The sequence below is a fragment of the Cebus imitator genome, unplaced genomic scaffold (assembly GCF_001604975.1).
Source record: "Cebus imitator isolate Cc_AM_T3 unplaced genomic scaffold, Cebus_imitator-1.0 Scaffold97, whole genome shotgun sequence".
NCBI lineage: Eukaryota > Metazoa > Chordata > Mammalia > Primates > Cebidae > Cebus > Cebus imitator.
This window is the reverse complement of record NW_016107412.1, coordinates 2062864-2080510: the sequence shown is the minus strand read 5'-3', so window position 1 is coordinate 2080510 and position 17647 is coordinate 2062864. Positions and strand designations below refer to the sequence as shown.

General features: G+C 36.6%; 1 protein-coding gene across 10 annotated transcripts in view; it reads right to left on the bottom strand.

Annotated features, from left to right (window-relative positions):
- PCDH15 (protocadherin related 15) overlaps positions 1-17647 on the bottom strand; it is a 1323555-nt gene that overhangs the window by 392377 nt on the left and 913531 nt on the right. For all 10 annotated transcript variants that reach the window (XM_037741275.1, XM_037741277.1, XM_037741276.1 and 7 more), the window contains one exon: positions 16270-16378. In XM_037741275.1, the coding sequence (XP_037597203.1) occupies positions 16270-16378 (109 nt within the window). The remainder of the gene's footprint in view (positions 1-16269; positions 16379-17647) is intronic.

Genomic DNA, 17647 nt, shown 5'->3' with positions numbered 1-17647 from the left:
CATTCATATCTCTCACCATATGCAACTAATGATCACTTTCTGTCAGCATAATAGAAATTTATTTATACAGTATGTATAAATTCATTTATACAGTATGGTTTTATTTATTTTTTTTTTTTTGAGATGGAGTTTCCCTCTTTTGCCCAGGCTGGAGTGCAATGGTGCTATCTTGGCTCACTGTCACTTCCCCCTCCTGAGTTCAAGCAATTCTTTTGTCTCAGCCACCCAAGTAGCTGGAATTATGGGCACCAACCACCATGCCCAGCTAATTTTTGTATTTTTAGTAGGGACGGGATTTCACCATGTTGGCCAGGCTGGTCTTGAACTCCTGCCCTCAGGTAATCCAGTGGCGTCAGCCTCCCAAAGTGCTGGGATTACATGCATGAGCCATACTGACTGGCCTTACAGTATGCATTCTTTTGTTAGATGTGTCTGGCTTCTTTCATTTAGCATAATGATTCTGAAAAGTTCATGTTGTTTTGTCTACCAACAGTTCATTCATTTCTATTGCCTAGGTGTTATTCTACTGTATGGATATGCTACAATTCATTTATCCATTCACATGTGGATGAACACTTGAGTTACCTCCTGTCACAAAGCTGCTATGAAGTTTCTTGTATACATCTCTGAATGAAACTATGCTTTCATTTATCTTGAGTAAATATCTAGGAATGGAATGGCTAGGCCATATATGTACGTCTAAATGTTTTATTAAGAATTTTGGGGCAGGGAACAAGTCTATTAATTTTCTGTTACATATAGGTTTGTGTAGTCAATATCGTAATCAGAATACAGAATGGTTTTATGATCAAATAACTAATTTGTGTTTTCCTTCCCAGAAGTTTAATCTTTAGCAATGACTGATTTGTTCACAACCACCATACTTTCATATTTTTGAGAATGACATTTAGGTGAAATTGTATACTACAAAGATTTGGAAACTGGCTTCTTTCAACTCAGTATAAAGCATTAGAGATTTGTCCGAATTGCTGTGTATCAATAATATTATATTTTCATTGTTGAGTAACGTTCAACTTTTAAAGGAATTGCCAAACTATTTTTCTAATGTGTCTGTACCATTTTACATTCTTACCAGCAATGTATGAGCATTTCAGATCCCCCACATTTTCACCAAATCTTGATATTGTCAGTCTTTTTTAAATTTTGGCCATTCTGGTGTGTATGTAGTGTTTTTCATTGAAGTATTAATTTCCCATTACCTAATGACACAGGGCAACATTTCACATTCTTATTTTGTTTTTAAATCTGTAACAATTTGTTAAAACTTTTTGCCATTTTATAATTGTTTGCCTCATTTTTATTGTGTTTTCATATATTCCCCAAACAAGTCATTTGTCAGATATATTTTGCAAATATATTCTCTTTTTCTGTCATTAGCCTTTTCAATCTATTATCAGTGTCTTTTGAAGAGCAAATGCATTTTTACTTTGATGATGTCAAATTTTGTATTTTTTTCTTTCGTAAGTTTGCATTTGTTATATTTAAGAAATTGTTGGCCGGGCGCAGTGACTCATGCCTGTAATCCCAGCACTTTGGGAGACTGAGGCGGGTGGATCACGAGGTCAAGAGATCGAGACCATCCTGGTCAACATGGTGAAACCCCGTCTCTACTAAAAATACAAAAAATTAGCTGGGCATGGTGGCACGTGCCTGTAATCCCAGCTACTCAGGAGGCTGAGGCAGGAGAATTGCCTGAACCCAGGAGGCGGAGGTTGCGGTGAGCCGAGATCGCGCCATTGCACTCCAGCCTGGGTAACAAGAGCGAAACTCCGTCTCAAAAAAAAAAAAAAAAAAAGAAAAAAGAAATTGTTGCCAACCCTAAGGCCATAACAATTTTTAGCAACATTATCTTTTAGATGCTTTATAGTTTTAGCTCTTACATTACGTATATAAAGCTCTTACATTACGCATACAGTTAACTGAAGGCAGTATGGATGCCTGACCTAAACTGTATAGTTATAATTCTTATTTCCTTGAGCAGCGGTTTGTAATTCTCCTCGAAGAGGTCCTTCACATACTTTGTTAGTTGTATTCCTAGATATTTTATTCTCTTTGTAACTATTATGAATGGGAGTTTGCTCTTGATTTGGTTCTCTGTTATCGGTGTATGGGAATGCTTGTGATTTTGCATATTGATTTGGTATCCTGAGACTTTGCTGAAGTTGCTTACTAGCTTAAGGAGACTTTGGGCTGAGATGATGGGGTCTTCTAAATATACAATCATGTGTTCTGCAAAGAGAGATAATTTGGCTTCCTGTTTTCCTACTTTATTTCTTTTTCTTGCCCAATTGCTCTGGCTAGAACTTCCAATACTATTGAATAGGAGTGGTGAGAGAAGGCATCCTTTTCTAGTGCCAGTTTTCATATTATTTTAAAATTATTTAGTTTTCCTTGAAACTAAATTAAAAAAAAAACAAAAACAAAAAACCTTACCTGTTTTTTTCTCTCGGAGCTGTATTTGCCCATCATTTATTAACATAGTACTTCTGATTCCATACATATAATTAATTGAAGGAAGTGTGGATGCCTGACCTAAACTATGTGATTGTCACTTCATCTTTTAGTAATGTTTATTTAGAGAAAAGAATCAGAAGTTGGATATACAATCTGTTCTATGAAAATAATGGGCATCTAGACAGGAAAGGCCCTCTAAAACCTCAACTTAAAATCCCTGTTTCTGCTATCATTTTTGGCAGTTACTTGAATTCTGGAAAAAATCAAAGTCCTTTCAATAAACTTCCTTTATTGCCAAGATGAACTTAAGTTCATTTCTGTATTTTTTACCAGAAAAGTCCCATCCAGGAAAGCATTTGTTTTTAATGTTCAACACATTTGAAAATGCACATCTAATTTACGTCAAAGGAATCCTACATCAAAAAAACTGGTATAAAATTTTTCCCTTCTCCACTGAGAATGTATATCTTTACACATAAAATTAGTAACCTGATTAACACAGAAATAAAAGAGAACACTGTCTTCTAGGTGCCATGAAGATGTATGGTAATTCCTCAAATTTTGACACTGTTGATGTATAGAAATTATGGTCAGTTTCAATAAAACACTGCTAATGAAAACACCCATAATTTTCTTTGGTAGAACAAAAACAACTATAACATGTAACTTGTCTCCAGATAATTTTTTTGTAAAAACATTTTAATGGCCCATGAATGCTGAATACCCTGGAGACGTCAAAGCATTGAAATGCAAAAACATTGTACAAGAATAGAAATACATATCTAGCTTCAAGGTCCCAACAGAATCTCTTATTTATCCCACTTGGAAAATGTAATATTCATTCTATTTAGCAAAGTTTAATTCATCTAAAAATATAGATGCTTCTGAACCCTCTCCAGAGCTCTCAGTTTTATTTTTTTTCAGTAATTGCCTTATTTAATCTTGGTGTCAATTATATTAATAATCAATTATTCTGACATTAAATTCCCCTGCTACCCCTTATACATACTAAAATTTTTTTGATAATTTTAACCATTATTTTCACCTATTTCCCAAAAACACAGTTGTTTTTGTATCAAGTTATCCCAAGGTTCAAATATGTATTAGAAAAATCACCTCAAATTTCTCATTATTTTCTTCCATTAGTTTTAACTTCAGTACTTTTCCTTTTCAGCTGCTAGGTTTTCTTAGTGCATTGTTTGATAATTCTAAATGCAGAAAGTAAAGTAAACTACATTCATCCCGCTTTTACATCTTCCAAAAATCATCAGCTTGAAATCTCCTTTGCCAAACTTATTTTTCAGCTATTTGTGATAAATTAACTTCATTTTTTAACCAAAATGTTTTCATTAGCTGTGTAATAGCTACCAAAAATTTTAAATCCGTTTTTTTTTTTTTTTACCTATTTTAAGGAAAACTACAATTCTTCTATTAGTAGCCAATATCTCAAATTCAAATATTTTAGCTGCTGAGTGTATGATTACCATATTGTTTGCCAAGAGCAATGGCAAGGAAAACTGAGCCAGCACTCCGAAGTGGAAAATTGCTCAGGGTGTAAAGTAGCAAACAGTATGTGTATATCATACAACAGTTAAACTAATCCTTAGAACAAGGGATACATGACCCTGCCCCATTGCTCCCTCATAGATAATACTTTCTAGTTTGTCTTTGATCAGTGAAAAGCAGGCACCAGCTGCCTGCCTGGTTTATTTTTGTTGTATGAGAAAACACAGAACACCTTTCATTAATAATTATCACCTGCTGAGAGAGAATAAATACCTGGGTCAGAATCTGCTTGAGGCTCTCAGCCTGGAATGCTATCAGTTCCCCATGACTCTCAGCCCAGAAGGCTGTGAGTTCCCTGATAGTCCCACTTTGCACTCTATCTTTGTGTCTGCTTCTTAATTCCTTCAGTGTCACCTGGGTGGGGACCTATACAGCCAAGCTGGTTTCAGTATTTGGCAAATATTTTATTGGGTTGTTTTTATTATGCATATTTATGACTTCTATTCTATGGCTCCTTACAGTATAGTTCAGGTCTACCCACGCTGCAAAGACCAAGATCCTTTCCCAGATCTTCTGAATGAGAAGCTCTGAAAATGGAGGTCAAGAGAAAGCATTTTGAATGATCGCACAGTATTCTCATAGCCTTTAAAGTCTGAAAGCCACCCCTTTATGGTTCATGATACGTTCATATCTGTTATTTAAACATAAAAATAATTACAAAACTCATAAACTACATTCTTGCTAATAGTACCACCATTTTTTCTGACTATGCAGATTCAAATCCCCAAACTACTTTCACTAGCCAATTCTCTATGTATTCTGCAAGTGATTCAATCTTACCTTTGAAAGTCTCTCTGATATGTTCCTTTTCATAGTCCTAATCTCTTACCTTACCCAGACACTTGTTCTTTCATATTTGTGCCATGCTGATAGCCAACTAACATCTTCTGACATTCGTTTTCCTTATAATCACTGAAGTAAACTTTCTAAAATGCTACTTCTATTCCTCAGTTATCTAGATAAAATTTTACCTATTGTGTACTGTGGTAACCCCTAAAACAGAATTGAGAAAAGAATATAAATCTCCTTTTCTTGATTGATTCAACTTACATATAGTGAAATATACAGGTCTTAAACGTTAATGTTTTAGGGATATAAATCCATGTTATTACCTCTCCTATTCAAACTTTAATTTTATATTTATTTTTAAACAAAATAATACAAAAGTAAACTTAGCTAATGCTTTATATACTGACTGGCGCTGTGTCACTCTTTGTATGTTTTAGGGACAAGCAAGGAAACTTGAGGGAGATGTGGCAACTGTACAGTGTGAAGGGATAAGCAGCAGGGTATTATTCAGAGTTCTTTAGAGAAAACAAATAGGCTATAGGATATATTAGTACGGACAAAAAGAAAGAACGTGAGGATTGGCTCTCTCAATCAACTGGCCGATTATAAGAATTTGTGATGTTTGTCCATTTTCATGCTGCTGAAAAATATATACCTGAGATTGGGCAATTTACAAAAGAAAAAGGTTTAATTGGACTTACAGTTACCTTGTGGCTGGGGAAGCCTCACAATCATGGTGGAAGGCAAGGAGGAGCAAGTCACTTCTTACATGGATAGCAGCAGGCAAAGAGAGAGAGAGCTTGTGCAGGGGAACTCCTCTTTTTAAAACCATGAGATCTCATGAGACTTATTCACTATCATGAGAACAGCATGGGAAAGACTTGCCCCATGATTAAACTACCTCCCTTCTGGTCCCTTCCACAACATGTGGGAATTCAAGATGAGATCTGCTGCCAGGCACAGTGGCTAAAGCCTATAATCCCAGCACTTTGGGATGCTGAAGTGGGTGGATCACCTGAGGTCAGGAGTTCAAGACCAGCCTGCACAGCTTAGTGAGATCCCATCTCAAGATGAGATTTGGGTGGGGACGTAGACAAACCATATCATTCTGCACCTGGCTGCTCCCAAATCTCACATCCTCACATTTCAAAACAAATCATGCTTTTCCAACAGTCCACCAAAATCTTAACTCATTTCAGCATTAAATGAAAAGTCCACAGTTCCAAGTATCACCCGAGACAAGGCAAGTTCCTTCCATCTATTAACCTGTAAAATGAAAAGCAGGTTAGTTACTTTCTAGATACAGTACGGACACAGGCATTTCTCCCATTAGGAATATAGAGCCATTCCAAAGGGAGAAATTGGCCAAAACAAAGGGGCTACAGGCCCCATGCAAGTTCAAAATCCAGCAAAGCAGTCAAATCTTAAGCTCTGAAATCATCAGCTTTGACTCCATATCTCACATCCAGATCATGCTGATTTAAGAGATCGACTTCCACAGCCTTGAACAACTCCACCTCTGTGGCTTTGCAGGGTAGAGCCCCTTCGGGGATGCTTTCTTGGACTGGTGTTGGGTGTCTGTATTTTTTCCAGGTGCATGGTGCATCTACCATTAGTGGATCTACCATTCTGGGGTCTAGAAGATGGTGGCCCTCTTCTCACAGCTCCACTAGGAGTGCCCCAGTAGGGACTCTGTGTGGGGACTCTAACCCCATTTGTCCTTTCTGCACTGCCCTAGCAGAGGTTCTCCATGAGAACTCCCACACCACACCAAACAAACCTCTGCCTTGACATATAGGCATTTCCACATATCTTCTGAGATCTGGGTGGAGCTTCCAAACCTCAATTCTTGACTTCTATGTACTCACAGGCTCAATACCATGTGAAATTGCTGAGGCTTGGGGCTTGTACCCTCTGAATCTACAGCCTGAGCTGTATGTTGGCCCCTTTCAGCCAAAGCTAGAGAAGCTGGGACATAGGGTAAGTTCCTAGGCTGCATCCAGTATGGAGATCCCAGGCCCACCCCACAAAACCATCTTTTCTTCCTAGGCCTCCAGGCTAGTGATGAGAAGGCTGTCATGAAGACTTCTGACATGCCCTGGAGACATTTTTCCCATTATCTTGGGGATTAACATACAGCTCCTTGTTACTTATGCCATTTTCTGTAGCTGGCTTGAATTTATCCTCAGAAAATGGGATTTTCTTTTCTACTAAATTGTCAAGCTGTACATTTTCTAAACTTTTATGCTCTGTTTTTCTAATAAAACTGAATGCCTTTAACAGCATCCAAGTCACCTCTTGAATGCTTTGCTGCTTATAAATTTCCTCTGCCAGATACCCTTAATCATCTCTCTCAAGTTCAAAGTTCCAAAAATCTCTAGGGCAGGGGCAAAATGCTGCCAGTCTCTTTGCTAAAGCATAACAAGAGTCTCCTCTGCTCCAGTTCCCAACAAGTTCCTCATCTCCATCTGAGACCACCCCAGCCTGGATTTCATTGTTCCTATCATTATCAGCTTTTTGGTCAAAGCCATTCAGTAAGTCTCTACAGAGTTCCAAACTTTCCCACATCTTACTGTCTTCTTCTGAGCCCTGAAAACTGTCCCAATCTCTGCCCGTTACATAGTTCCAAAGTCTTTTCCACATTTTTGGGTCTCTTTTCAGCAATAACCCACTCCTGGGAACAATTTACTGTATGCATTAGCCCATTTTCACACTGCTGATAAAGACACACCAGAGACTGGGCAATTTACAAAAGAAAAAGGCTTAATTGGACTTACAGCTCCACATGACTGGGGAAGTCTCACAATCATGGTGGAAGGCAAGGAGGAGCAAGCCACATTTTACATGAATGGCTGCAGGCAAAGGGAGAGAGAGAGAGAGAGAGAGAGCAAGTGCTTGTGCAGGGGAAATCTTCTTTTTAAAATCACCAGATCTTATGAGATTTATTCACAATCACAAGAATAGCACGGGAAAGACTTGTCCCCATGATTCAATTACCTCCAACCTGATGCCTCCCACAACACGTGGGAATTCAAAATAAAATTTGGGTGGGGACATGGCCAAACAATATCATTTGTTATGGATGCTAAGATCATCTACCATCTGTAAGTCAGAGAATGAGAAAAAGTGGTGGTGCAATTTTGTCCAAGCCTAGAGGCCTGAAAACCAGGGGAGACACTGGTATGAGTCCCATAATCTGAAAGCCTGAGAACTAAGCACTCTAATGTTTGATGGCAGGAGAAGATGGATATTCCATGTGCCTTAACCCAGTCATGCTGACACATAAAATTAAGCATCACAAGCAGCATTCTCTCTTGTCTGTTTGCTTTCAACACATTGCAATGACTTTTAGTTTACAATTGGCCTGTTAAAGGATCTATATTTTATAGTATTAATTTTACACCAAACTAATGCTCAAAAAACAAACAGATGAGAAATGTGTCTGCAAATAAACCTGAGATTAAAGTTAACACTAATAATGTGTACAGAAGTGAACATCAACAGAGACGGAAAAATTACTTGCCATTCCTCTGCTAAAATAGCTTAATCATCCAGGTTATTAGGTCAAAACCATGGAGATCCAGGCAAACCTGAAATAAAGTCAGACTGACAATTTTGATGTAATTAATCCACTTATTTATAATGCTGACTTATATCTAATACAATTAATCATTTTCTTTTTTTTTTTTTTTTTTTGAAATGGAATCTAGCTCTGTTGCCAGTCTGCAGTTCAGTAGCATGATCTCAGCTCACTGCAACCTCTGCTTCCTGGGTTCAAGTGATTCTCCTCCCTCAGCCTCCCAAGTAGCTGGGATTACAGGCACGTGCCACCACGCTCAGTTAATTTTTGTGTTTTTAGTAGAAATAAGGCTTCACCATGTTGACCAGGATTTCTCGATCTTCTGACCTCGTGATCCACCCACCTCGACCTCCTAAAGTGCTGGGATTATAGGGGTGAGCCACTGCACCTGGCCACAATTAATCATTTTCAATGTGATATCTGAACACTGAAATTTAATGGCTGATAAAATACATGTATAATTCTTAAATATTAGATTATGTACTCAAAAATTATTTTTTATTCATGGGATGAAGGATCAGAAAAGTTACATATTCATTGTAAAATGTTGCTATGGTTAGCTAAGTGATATGGTTTGGCTATATCCCCACCCAAATCTCAACTTGAAATGTCATTCCCACAGCTCCCACATCTTATGGGAAGAACCTTGTGGGAGGTAGTTGAATCACAAGGGCAGGTCTTTCCTGTGCCATTCTTGTCAAAGTGAATAAGTCTCACAACATCTGATGGTTTTAAAAATGGGAGTTCCCCTGCACAAGCTCTCTTTTCTTGTATGTTGCCATGTGAGATGTGCCTTTTACCTTCTGCCATGATTGTAAGGCCTTCCCAGCCATGTGGAACTGTAAGTCTGTTAAACCTCTTTCTTTTCTAAATTCCACAGTCTAAGGCACGTCTTTATCAGCAGCATGAAAATGGAATATTACACTAACACACATACGCAATCTTGCCTAAACCTATTTGCTTCTTAAAGTTCGGAGCTACACTTTATGACTTTTCTCATCTCCTTGAATTGCTTGAAGTAAATCAAAGATGGAAAACCTTTTTTTGTTTCCTAACAAGCAAAATACTCTTCCCACGCCAACTCTTTAAAGATGAGAAGGACTTGTTCTTGCTTTGACCAATATATAATAGTGGATTATTTCTACTGATTTGATTCTGGGATCAGGCCTTCAGAAGCCTGGAAGCTTTTACTTTTGCCTTTATAAAGGACAGGCACACATGCAATTAAAATTTTTTTAAATAAATTCTATGAGGAATATTTCCTTTAAAAAATAATTTCCAAAATGTAGAGGTACATTAAAATTAAAGGAAGCAATCTAGAAAATGGTAAGTCATGAGAAAAATGCACCTCAGGGGATACATTCAAGGTTATACAATGTTTGAAAAAACCACATGTGCTCAGCGATAAGTGTTCAGTTATAAGAACTCAGTTGTGCAGCACAAAGATAACGAAACAAAACAAAATATAAACAAAACCCCAAGAAAACAAAAAAGGAAACAAATAGAAAATACGGGCTCCCTTTCTAATAACTGTGAAATATAAAACAGAAGAAATGTAGGACCCAGGAACATTTTCATCCCTTCCTCACTGTGATATATGCATTGAGGAAGGTATAAAAATATATCTTTCTCTTCACATTTCCAATGTAAGTATACTCTATACCTGACCATAAAAGTGATAATACTTGATAATACCTACCGGAGTTAAAGAAGGTTTTTTTAAAAAATTTAAACCAAGGTGTCTGGCTCTAGTATCTCCATTCTTAATCAATGTGTAACACTAATATTTTAGTTGCTACAATATTCATAATATTCTTGTAATCACACTTTAAAAAATAAGAAAAATAACTATTAACAATATTATAATATTTATATTTTAGCATGTAAAATATATCTCACCTATGTTATTTAATAAATATTACTTTTCACACATTAGGTACTCATTAAGAGTACCTAATACAAGTTACTGTTATAAGATCAAGTCAGCAGATCTTCTTACATTATTATAAATACATATTTTATATCAATATTAATGACAGTGCTGAAACAGTATTTGATAGCTGTTAACATAATTTTACATAAAAATGTTCAGACTTGATAACATAATTAGAAGCAGAAATTTCATCTACATATATGATTAAGGACTCTACAGGTTATGCCTTTCAGAGACCTTCATTGCATCTTCTTCCATCAGCCTAGAGGTTTAGGGAAATTAATACTGTTGTGGGCCAAGCCCACACCTCCACTGCCCTGTGTAACCTCAGGACACTGCTCCCTGCATCCCAGCCATTCCAGCTCCAGTCATGTCTGCATGGTCCCTGGATATATCTTAGGCCTCTACTTTAGAGCATGGAAGCCATAAGCCTTGGCAGCTTCCATGTGATGTTAAATTTGGCAGCACGGAGAGCAAGAGTTGAGGTTTGGAAGCCTCCACCTACATTTCAAAGGATGTAGATAAATGTCTGTGTGTCCAGGAAGAAGTCTGCTGGAGGGGTGCAGCCCTCATGGAGGATCTATAACAGGCAGTGTAGAAGGGAAATGTGGGGTTGGAGACCCCACATAGAGTTCCCACTGGGGAACTGCCTAGTGGAGCTGTGAGAAGAGGGCAACTTTCCTCCAGACCCCAGAATAGCAGATCCACTGACAGCTTACATTGTGTACCTAGAAAAGCCACAGGCACTAAACACTAGCCCATGAAAGCAGCCAAGGGAGCTGTACCATGCAGAGCCCCAGAGGCAGAAATACCCAAGACCTTGGCAGCCCAATCCTTGCATCAGTGAGGCCTGGATATGAGACATGAAGTCAATAGAGATTATTTTGGAGATTTAAGATTTAATGGCTGCCCTTGTGGGTTTCTGACTTTCGTGCTGTAGTCCCTTTGTTTTGACTGGTATCTCCAAGTATTTACCCAATCCCTGTACCCCACTGAATCTTGGAAGTAACTAACTTGATTTTGATTTTTCAGGCTTATAGGCAGAAGGGATTTGCCTTGTCTCAGATGAGACTTTGGACTGAGGACTTCTGAGTTAATTCTGAAGTCAGTTAAGACTTGGGGGACAGTTGAGAAAGGATGATTGTATTTTGCAATGTGAGAAGGACATGAGATTTCAGAGGGGCCAGAGTTTTAATGATATAGCTTGTATTTGAGTCCTGGCCAAAATCTCATGTTAAATTGTAGTCTCCAATGTAGGAGGAAGGACTTGGTAGGTGGTGATTGAATCATGGGGGCAGATATCCCCCTTGCTGTTCTGGTGACAGCGAGTGAGTTCTCACAAGATCTGGCTGTTTAAAAGTGTGTAGCAGCTCTCCCTTTTTTCTCCTGCTCTGTTGTGTAAAATGCATTGACTTTGACTTCTGCCATGACTGAAAGTTTCCTGAGGCTTCTGAAGCCATGCTGTTTGTACAGCCTGTAGAACTGTGAGCCACTTAAACCTATTTTTATTTGTATAAATTATCCAGTCACAGGTAGTTCTTTACAGCAGTGCAAGAATGGACTAATACAGAATGCGTATTAAATATTCTCTAAAAGTTAGGTAGAATTTACCAGTAAAGCACCTGATCTAGAATTCTTCTTTGTGGGAAGACTTTTTATTATTATTATTATTAAATCCATCTATTTTCTTGTTGTAAGTCTGCCTAGATTTTCTATTTTTTCTGGTCACTTTGAATAGCTTGACTCTAAGAATTTGTCCATTGCATCTAGTTTGTCTATCTGGCATAAACTGTATATAATTTTCTCTTATAACTTTTTTTTATTTCTGTAAGCCAAGTAGAAGTTCCTCTCTTTCATTCCAAGTTAGTAAAATGCATGTTATCTCTTTTATTCCTGGTCAGGTTAGAGGTTAGCTAGAGGTTTATCAATTTTGTTGATGATTTCAAAGAATTAAATTTTGGGTTCACTTGTTTCTTCTAATCCTTCTTTTATTAATTTTCACTATAGTCTCCACTATTTCTGCTGTGTTGTTTAGCTTTCTTTCTTTCTTCTTTAAGAGAGTCACCTCCAATCTCCTTCATCACACATGCTGGAGTGAAGTGGTGTGATCATGGCTCACTGCAGCCCTGCAGCCTTGAATTCCTGGACCCAGGTGATTCTCCCACCTTAGTCTCCTGAGTAGTTGAGACCACAGGTACACACCACCATGCCAGGCTAATTTTTCTGTTTTGTTTTTATAGAGATGGGGATTTGTCATATTGTCCAGGCTGATTTCAAACTCTGGGGCTCAAGGAATTCACCTGCCTCAGCTTCACAAAATGGTGGAATTACAGGTGTCAGCCACCATGCTTGGCCTCTCTTCTGCTCCTTTTCTTTAGTTTGCTCAACCTTCTCCAGTGTCTTTGTGACAAAGCTTATATTGTTATTAGAGATTAAAATATATGTTACAATGTATTTTTATTTAACTCTAATAATTTTTATAATTTTAAATTTATTCTTTGAGTCACTGATTATATAAGAATGTTGTTTGATTTCCACACACTTGTTAATTTCCAAAATTTCCTGCATTATTAATTTCTAATTTTATTCTATTGTTGTTAAGAATAGAGTTTGTATTATTTCAGTGCTTTTCAATTTAACAATATTGGTTTTATGGCCTAGCATGATCTATACTGAAGAACATTCCAGGTGCACTTGAGAAGAATGCGTATTCTGCAGTTAGCGGGTAGAGTGTTCCATAGGTATCTTTTAGGTATAGCTGCTTTATGGTGTTGTTCCATCTTGACTTTTACTTACTGCATGTGCAGAGTCTCAAAGTCAACCAAAGAAGAGAGCTTAGGGCCTTTCCAAGTGTTTCCTGAGCATATATACAGCTTGCTGTTGTCTTTTTAGTTTCTCAGAAATTTGTTAAAGCTTTTTAAACCCCCTATGATCATCATTGTGTAGTGTTGCCTTTACAGACTTCTGCATAGTCAATAATTCTTCCATTGATGGTCATGACAGTAGGACCAATCAAGAGGCTGACCACAGCCCTTGGATGACCCTGTCATAGACATCAGCATCCATATCCTGACATACAGTAAACAGAGACTGTCTATAACAACAACAACAACAACAAAAAGCAGAAGAGGAGCCCTCCATGTGATAACTTATATTAGCTTAGAGAAACACATGTATTCAGAAGCATTTGGATGAATTTAAGGAAAATTAATAGTTTTGACAAAGTCTGTGAAGTTAATTGAACTTTCTGTGTTTGTGTGTGTGTGTATGTACTATGTTGTGTTTGGTTTCTTTGTGTGTGTTTCCATTTGTACCAAACTAATGTGACTTAGGTAACATGCCTTATTTTTCCTCCTAATGGTAACAGCAATGTCAGCAAAAATGTATTGAGCATCAACTTTTTCTCCAGGCAGTATTATGTACATTTGCAATGTATTGGAGCAAATTTTCACAACTGTTTTATACAAAGATCTATTTTTTAAAATCCTATATTAAATATAAAAACTCTGGTTAGGTGGTGGCTCACACCTGCAATACCAGCACTTTGGAAGCGCAAGGTGGGAGGACCGCTTAAGCCCAAGAGGTCGAAGCTGCAGTGAGCTATGGCTGTGCCACTGTACTGCAACCTGGGTGACAGAGCAAGTTGGTATCTCAAAAGAAAAAAAAGAAGGGCTAATTTCAGGTAAAGAGGCTAAATAACTCACCTAAAATTATATGCCTGGTATGAATTAAAGTCAGGATTTTTAACGTGGATAGTACAATTTTCAGAGTCTATACTCCCAATCCCTACAACTCTCTTCCTTCTAAAAATGAAAATAACGTAAACTTAAAATAAGGTAAATTTAACTTAGCTATAAGAGCAAATAATTGTAAGAGTTTCTATTCATTGTTTGGGTCTATCCATTGTTCTATAGTTGTAAGCTGATGAAACGTTCCATTATCGTGTCACTTTTTTGTTAAAATTCTTGCACTGGCTTCTCATTTCACTCAGAGAAAAATACAAAGTAGATAAATAACATACAAGGCTCTCTAATTTCTGCCCTCTTCTTATCTGTCAACTTTTTATTTAACCTCACTCACTTCTCTCCAATGCTTCCGGCCCCCTTGTTATGTCTGAAACCCACCTGGCAAGCTTCAGCTTTCATCTCTGTCTAGAAACTTTTCCTGGAGATATCAACCTGAATAACTTCCTCAGCCTCTGTAATCATTTGTTAATAGCTTACCTTTTGATGACACAGTGCTGATGATCCTACTTAATACTGAAACTTCTAATACAATCTTTCTCTGCTCTTCCAATCCCATCGTATGATCAATTTTTCCCATAGCATTCACAACTTTCTACCTTTGATGATAAACACTTATTTTTTATAGTAATTATTTATTGCCTATCTCTATTGTCAGAAAACTGGCTCCACAAAGTCAGTGATACATCTTACTTCACAGTGTAGGTACTCAGGGTGCTCATTGGTTAAAAAAAAGGAATGAACATATATTTTAAGAGTGAAATAATCTTGAACACTTGCATCCAACCAGCTCTGAGTATCATGGTTCTCCAAGTCTATTCTTAAATTTCATCCTGTGGCTTTTGCATATGCTGCTTATCTACAGAGATAATCTCTCTCTTTTTCCACCTGGAAACTCCTGTCTTTGTGCTAAAATGACTCTTCCTAAGCAATTCCCTTAAAATGCTTAATATTCTTCTCCCATGAGCCCACATGTAGTTCAAACTTTATTTATAGTTCCTTAAGTAATGTATTTTATTTTTTGATTTTCTTTTTAGCCACAGACTCCACAACTGACTAACCTAGAACAGTCACTCTCATGTTTGTGTCTTTAGCATCTAGTTTATGTTTATGAAACCTTTTTACAAATTAATAGTCTGATCTCTGCAATTGGCTTATGATATTTATGTCTTTTTAAAGACCAAAGGCTTGAAACAGAATTGCTTGAATTTTCTTTACAGATAGCATTTTTAAGGATATAGTGTAACATTTGCAAATCTAATATCTGTTGGTCGTTGTGCATGTGTGTGTATGCACATAGCTTTCAAGTAAAAGGACAGAAAAGGGTTGAGGGCTAATGCTGAACTCCATTAAAGTTATTTTTCAAGCACATTTCAAAAGAGTCCCCTTCTTCCTTAAAAGACATATAGCCTCTCTCACATGTATCAGTCTGTCTAGAGGCCACATAAGTCAGCAACATTCATATTTTGGCAAAAGCAATCTAAGAAGAGCAGTAAAATCAATTTGTCATCATTTTTGTTTTGGATCCCATTAGTAGCATATACTTAGGGAAGGATTACGACAGCTTCTGTGGAATTTTCCATGAGAAGTATTTGCCAAAGTTTAATGTATCATGTTCCCTTGAGCTAATCATGATCTGGCACCTTTTTTTCACATGGCTCCAAAATAGCTCTTCTTGAATTCAGTCATATATTAACAGAGTTATGTGTAGTATCCAACCAAAGACAGAATATGAGTAGAGTGTTTTTCATTTTATATTAAAATTTGGTACTAGAGAATGCTTTATATGATAATTTGATATGTAGAAAAAAATTAGATATTATTCAATTTTTTTGAATATCAACTTATTAACTTTATACAAGTTGATATTCAAAAAATTTGAATAATATCCAATTCAAAATATTAGGATATAAACAATATACAGGTTAATATCCTAATATTTTGAATTGCTTTGCCACTTCCATAAAAGTTATTCATTTATCATTCTGCACATTTCAGTCAAACCAACTGAGGAAGAAAATACCTTGAATTATTATTTCAAAATTTGTTTATACATAAAAGTAACAATCATGTCAAATAATTTAAAAAAACTTATTTAAAATACTTTCTTGGAATTGATAGAATTTATTTCTAAAAGATTCTAAAATTATAACTGATAGTGAAAAATGTAAGCAAATACAAACCGACAAGAATAGAATAGAGGATTCCTGGCCTATCTGATGGTGGTTGAATATTCCGGTCCTGATCAATGGCTTCAATCAGTGGTGTAACAGTAATGGGGTTCAGTTCTTCCTGAAAAAAATTAGAAAGTTTCATTCAGCTGCATTACTAATACTTCCTGAAGATTTGCAGCAGATTTTTTAGTTTCGAAATCTATATAACATCTGAGACAGCAGTTAAAATGAAGTTTCAACATTTGTAATCTAATATCTTTGCTCGTTAATTTTGAGTGTTAAGAGGAAGCAAGATATCCTCAAATTCACAATGGTAAGACACAGTAATTATGCACATATACATTTATATCAGTAACTACTTCTAAAAGGAAAGCAAGGAAGAATGATGCATTTTTAATCTTCTCCAGAGGATTTCACAGAAGAAATAGACTATCAAACAGTTTATGAAGTAATGTTTTTCTCTTTACTTCAGACAAGATTTATAAGAATATTTATATTATTCAGATCAACGAGACAGAAAATTAACAAGGATATCCAGGACTTGAATTCAGATCTGGATCAAGCAAACCTAATAGACATCAACAGAACTCTCTGCCCCAAATCCACAGAATATCCATTCTTCTCAGCACCACATCACACCTACTCTAAAATTGACCACATAATTGGAAGTAAATCACTCCTCAACAAATGCAAAAGAACAGAAATCGTAACAGTCTCTCAGACCACAGTGCAATCAAATTAGAACTCAGGATTAAGAAACTAACTCAGATCCTCACAACTTCATGAAAACCGAACAACTGGCAATTGAATGTCGATTGGATAAATAAAGAAATGAAGGCAGAAATAAAGATGTTCTTTGAAACCAATGAGAACAAAGACACAACGTACCAGAATCTCTGGAACACATTTAAAGCAGTGTCTAGAGGAAAACTTACAGCAATAAATGTCTACATGAGAAGCAAGGAAAGATAGAAAATTGACACCTTATCATCAAATTGAAAGAGCTAGGGGAGTAAGATAAAAAAAAAAAAAAAACTCAAAAGCTAGCAGAAGACAAGAATTAACTAAGATCAGAGCAGAATTGAAGGAGATAGAGACACAAAAAACCCTTCAAAAATTAATAAATCCAGGAGATGGTTTTTTAAAAAGATCAACAAAATAGATCATTAGCCAGATTAATGAAAAAGAAAAGAGAGAAGAATCAAATAGATGTGATAAAAAAAGATAAAGGGGATATCATCACTGATTCCATAGAAATAGAAACTACCATAAGAGATTACTACAAGCAACTCTATGCACAAAAACCAGTAAATCTGGAAGAAATGGATATATTCCTGGACACCTGCACCTTCCGAGGCCTAAACCAGGAAGAATTCAAAACCCTGAA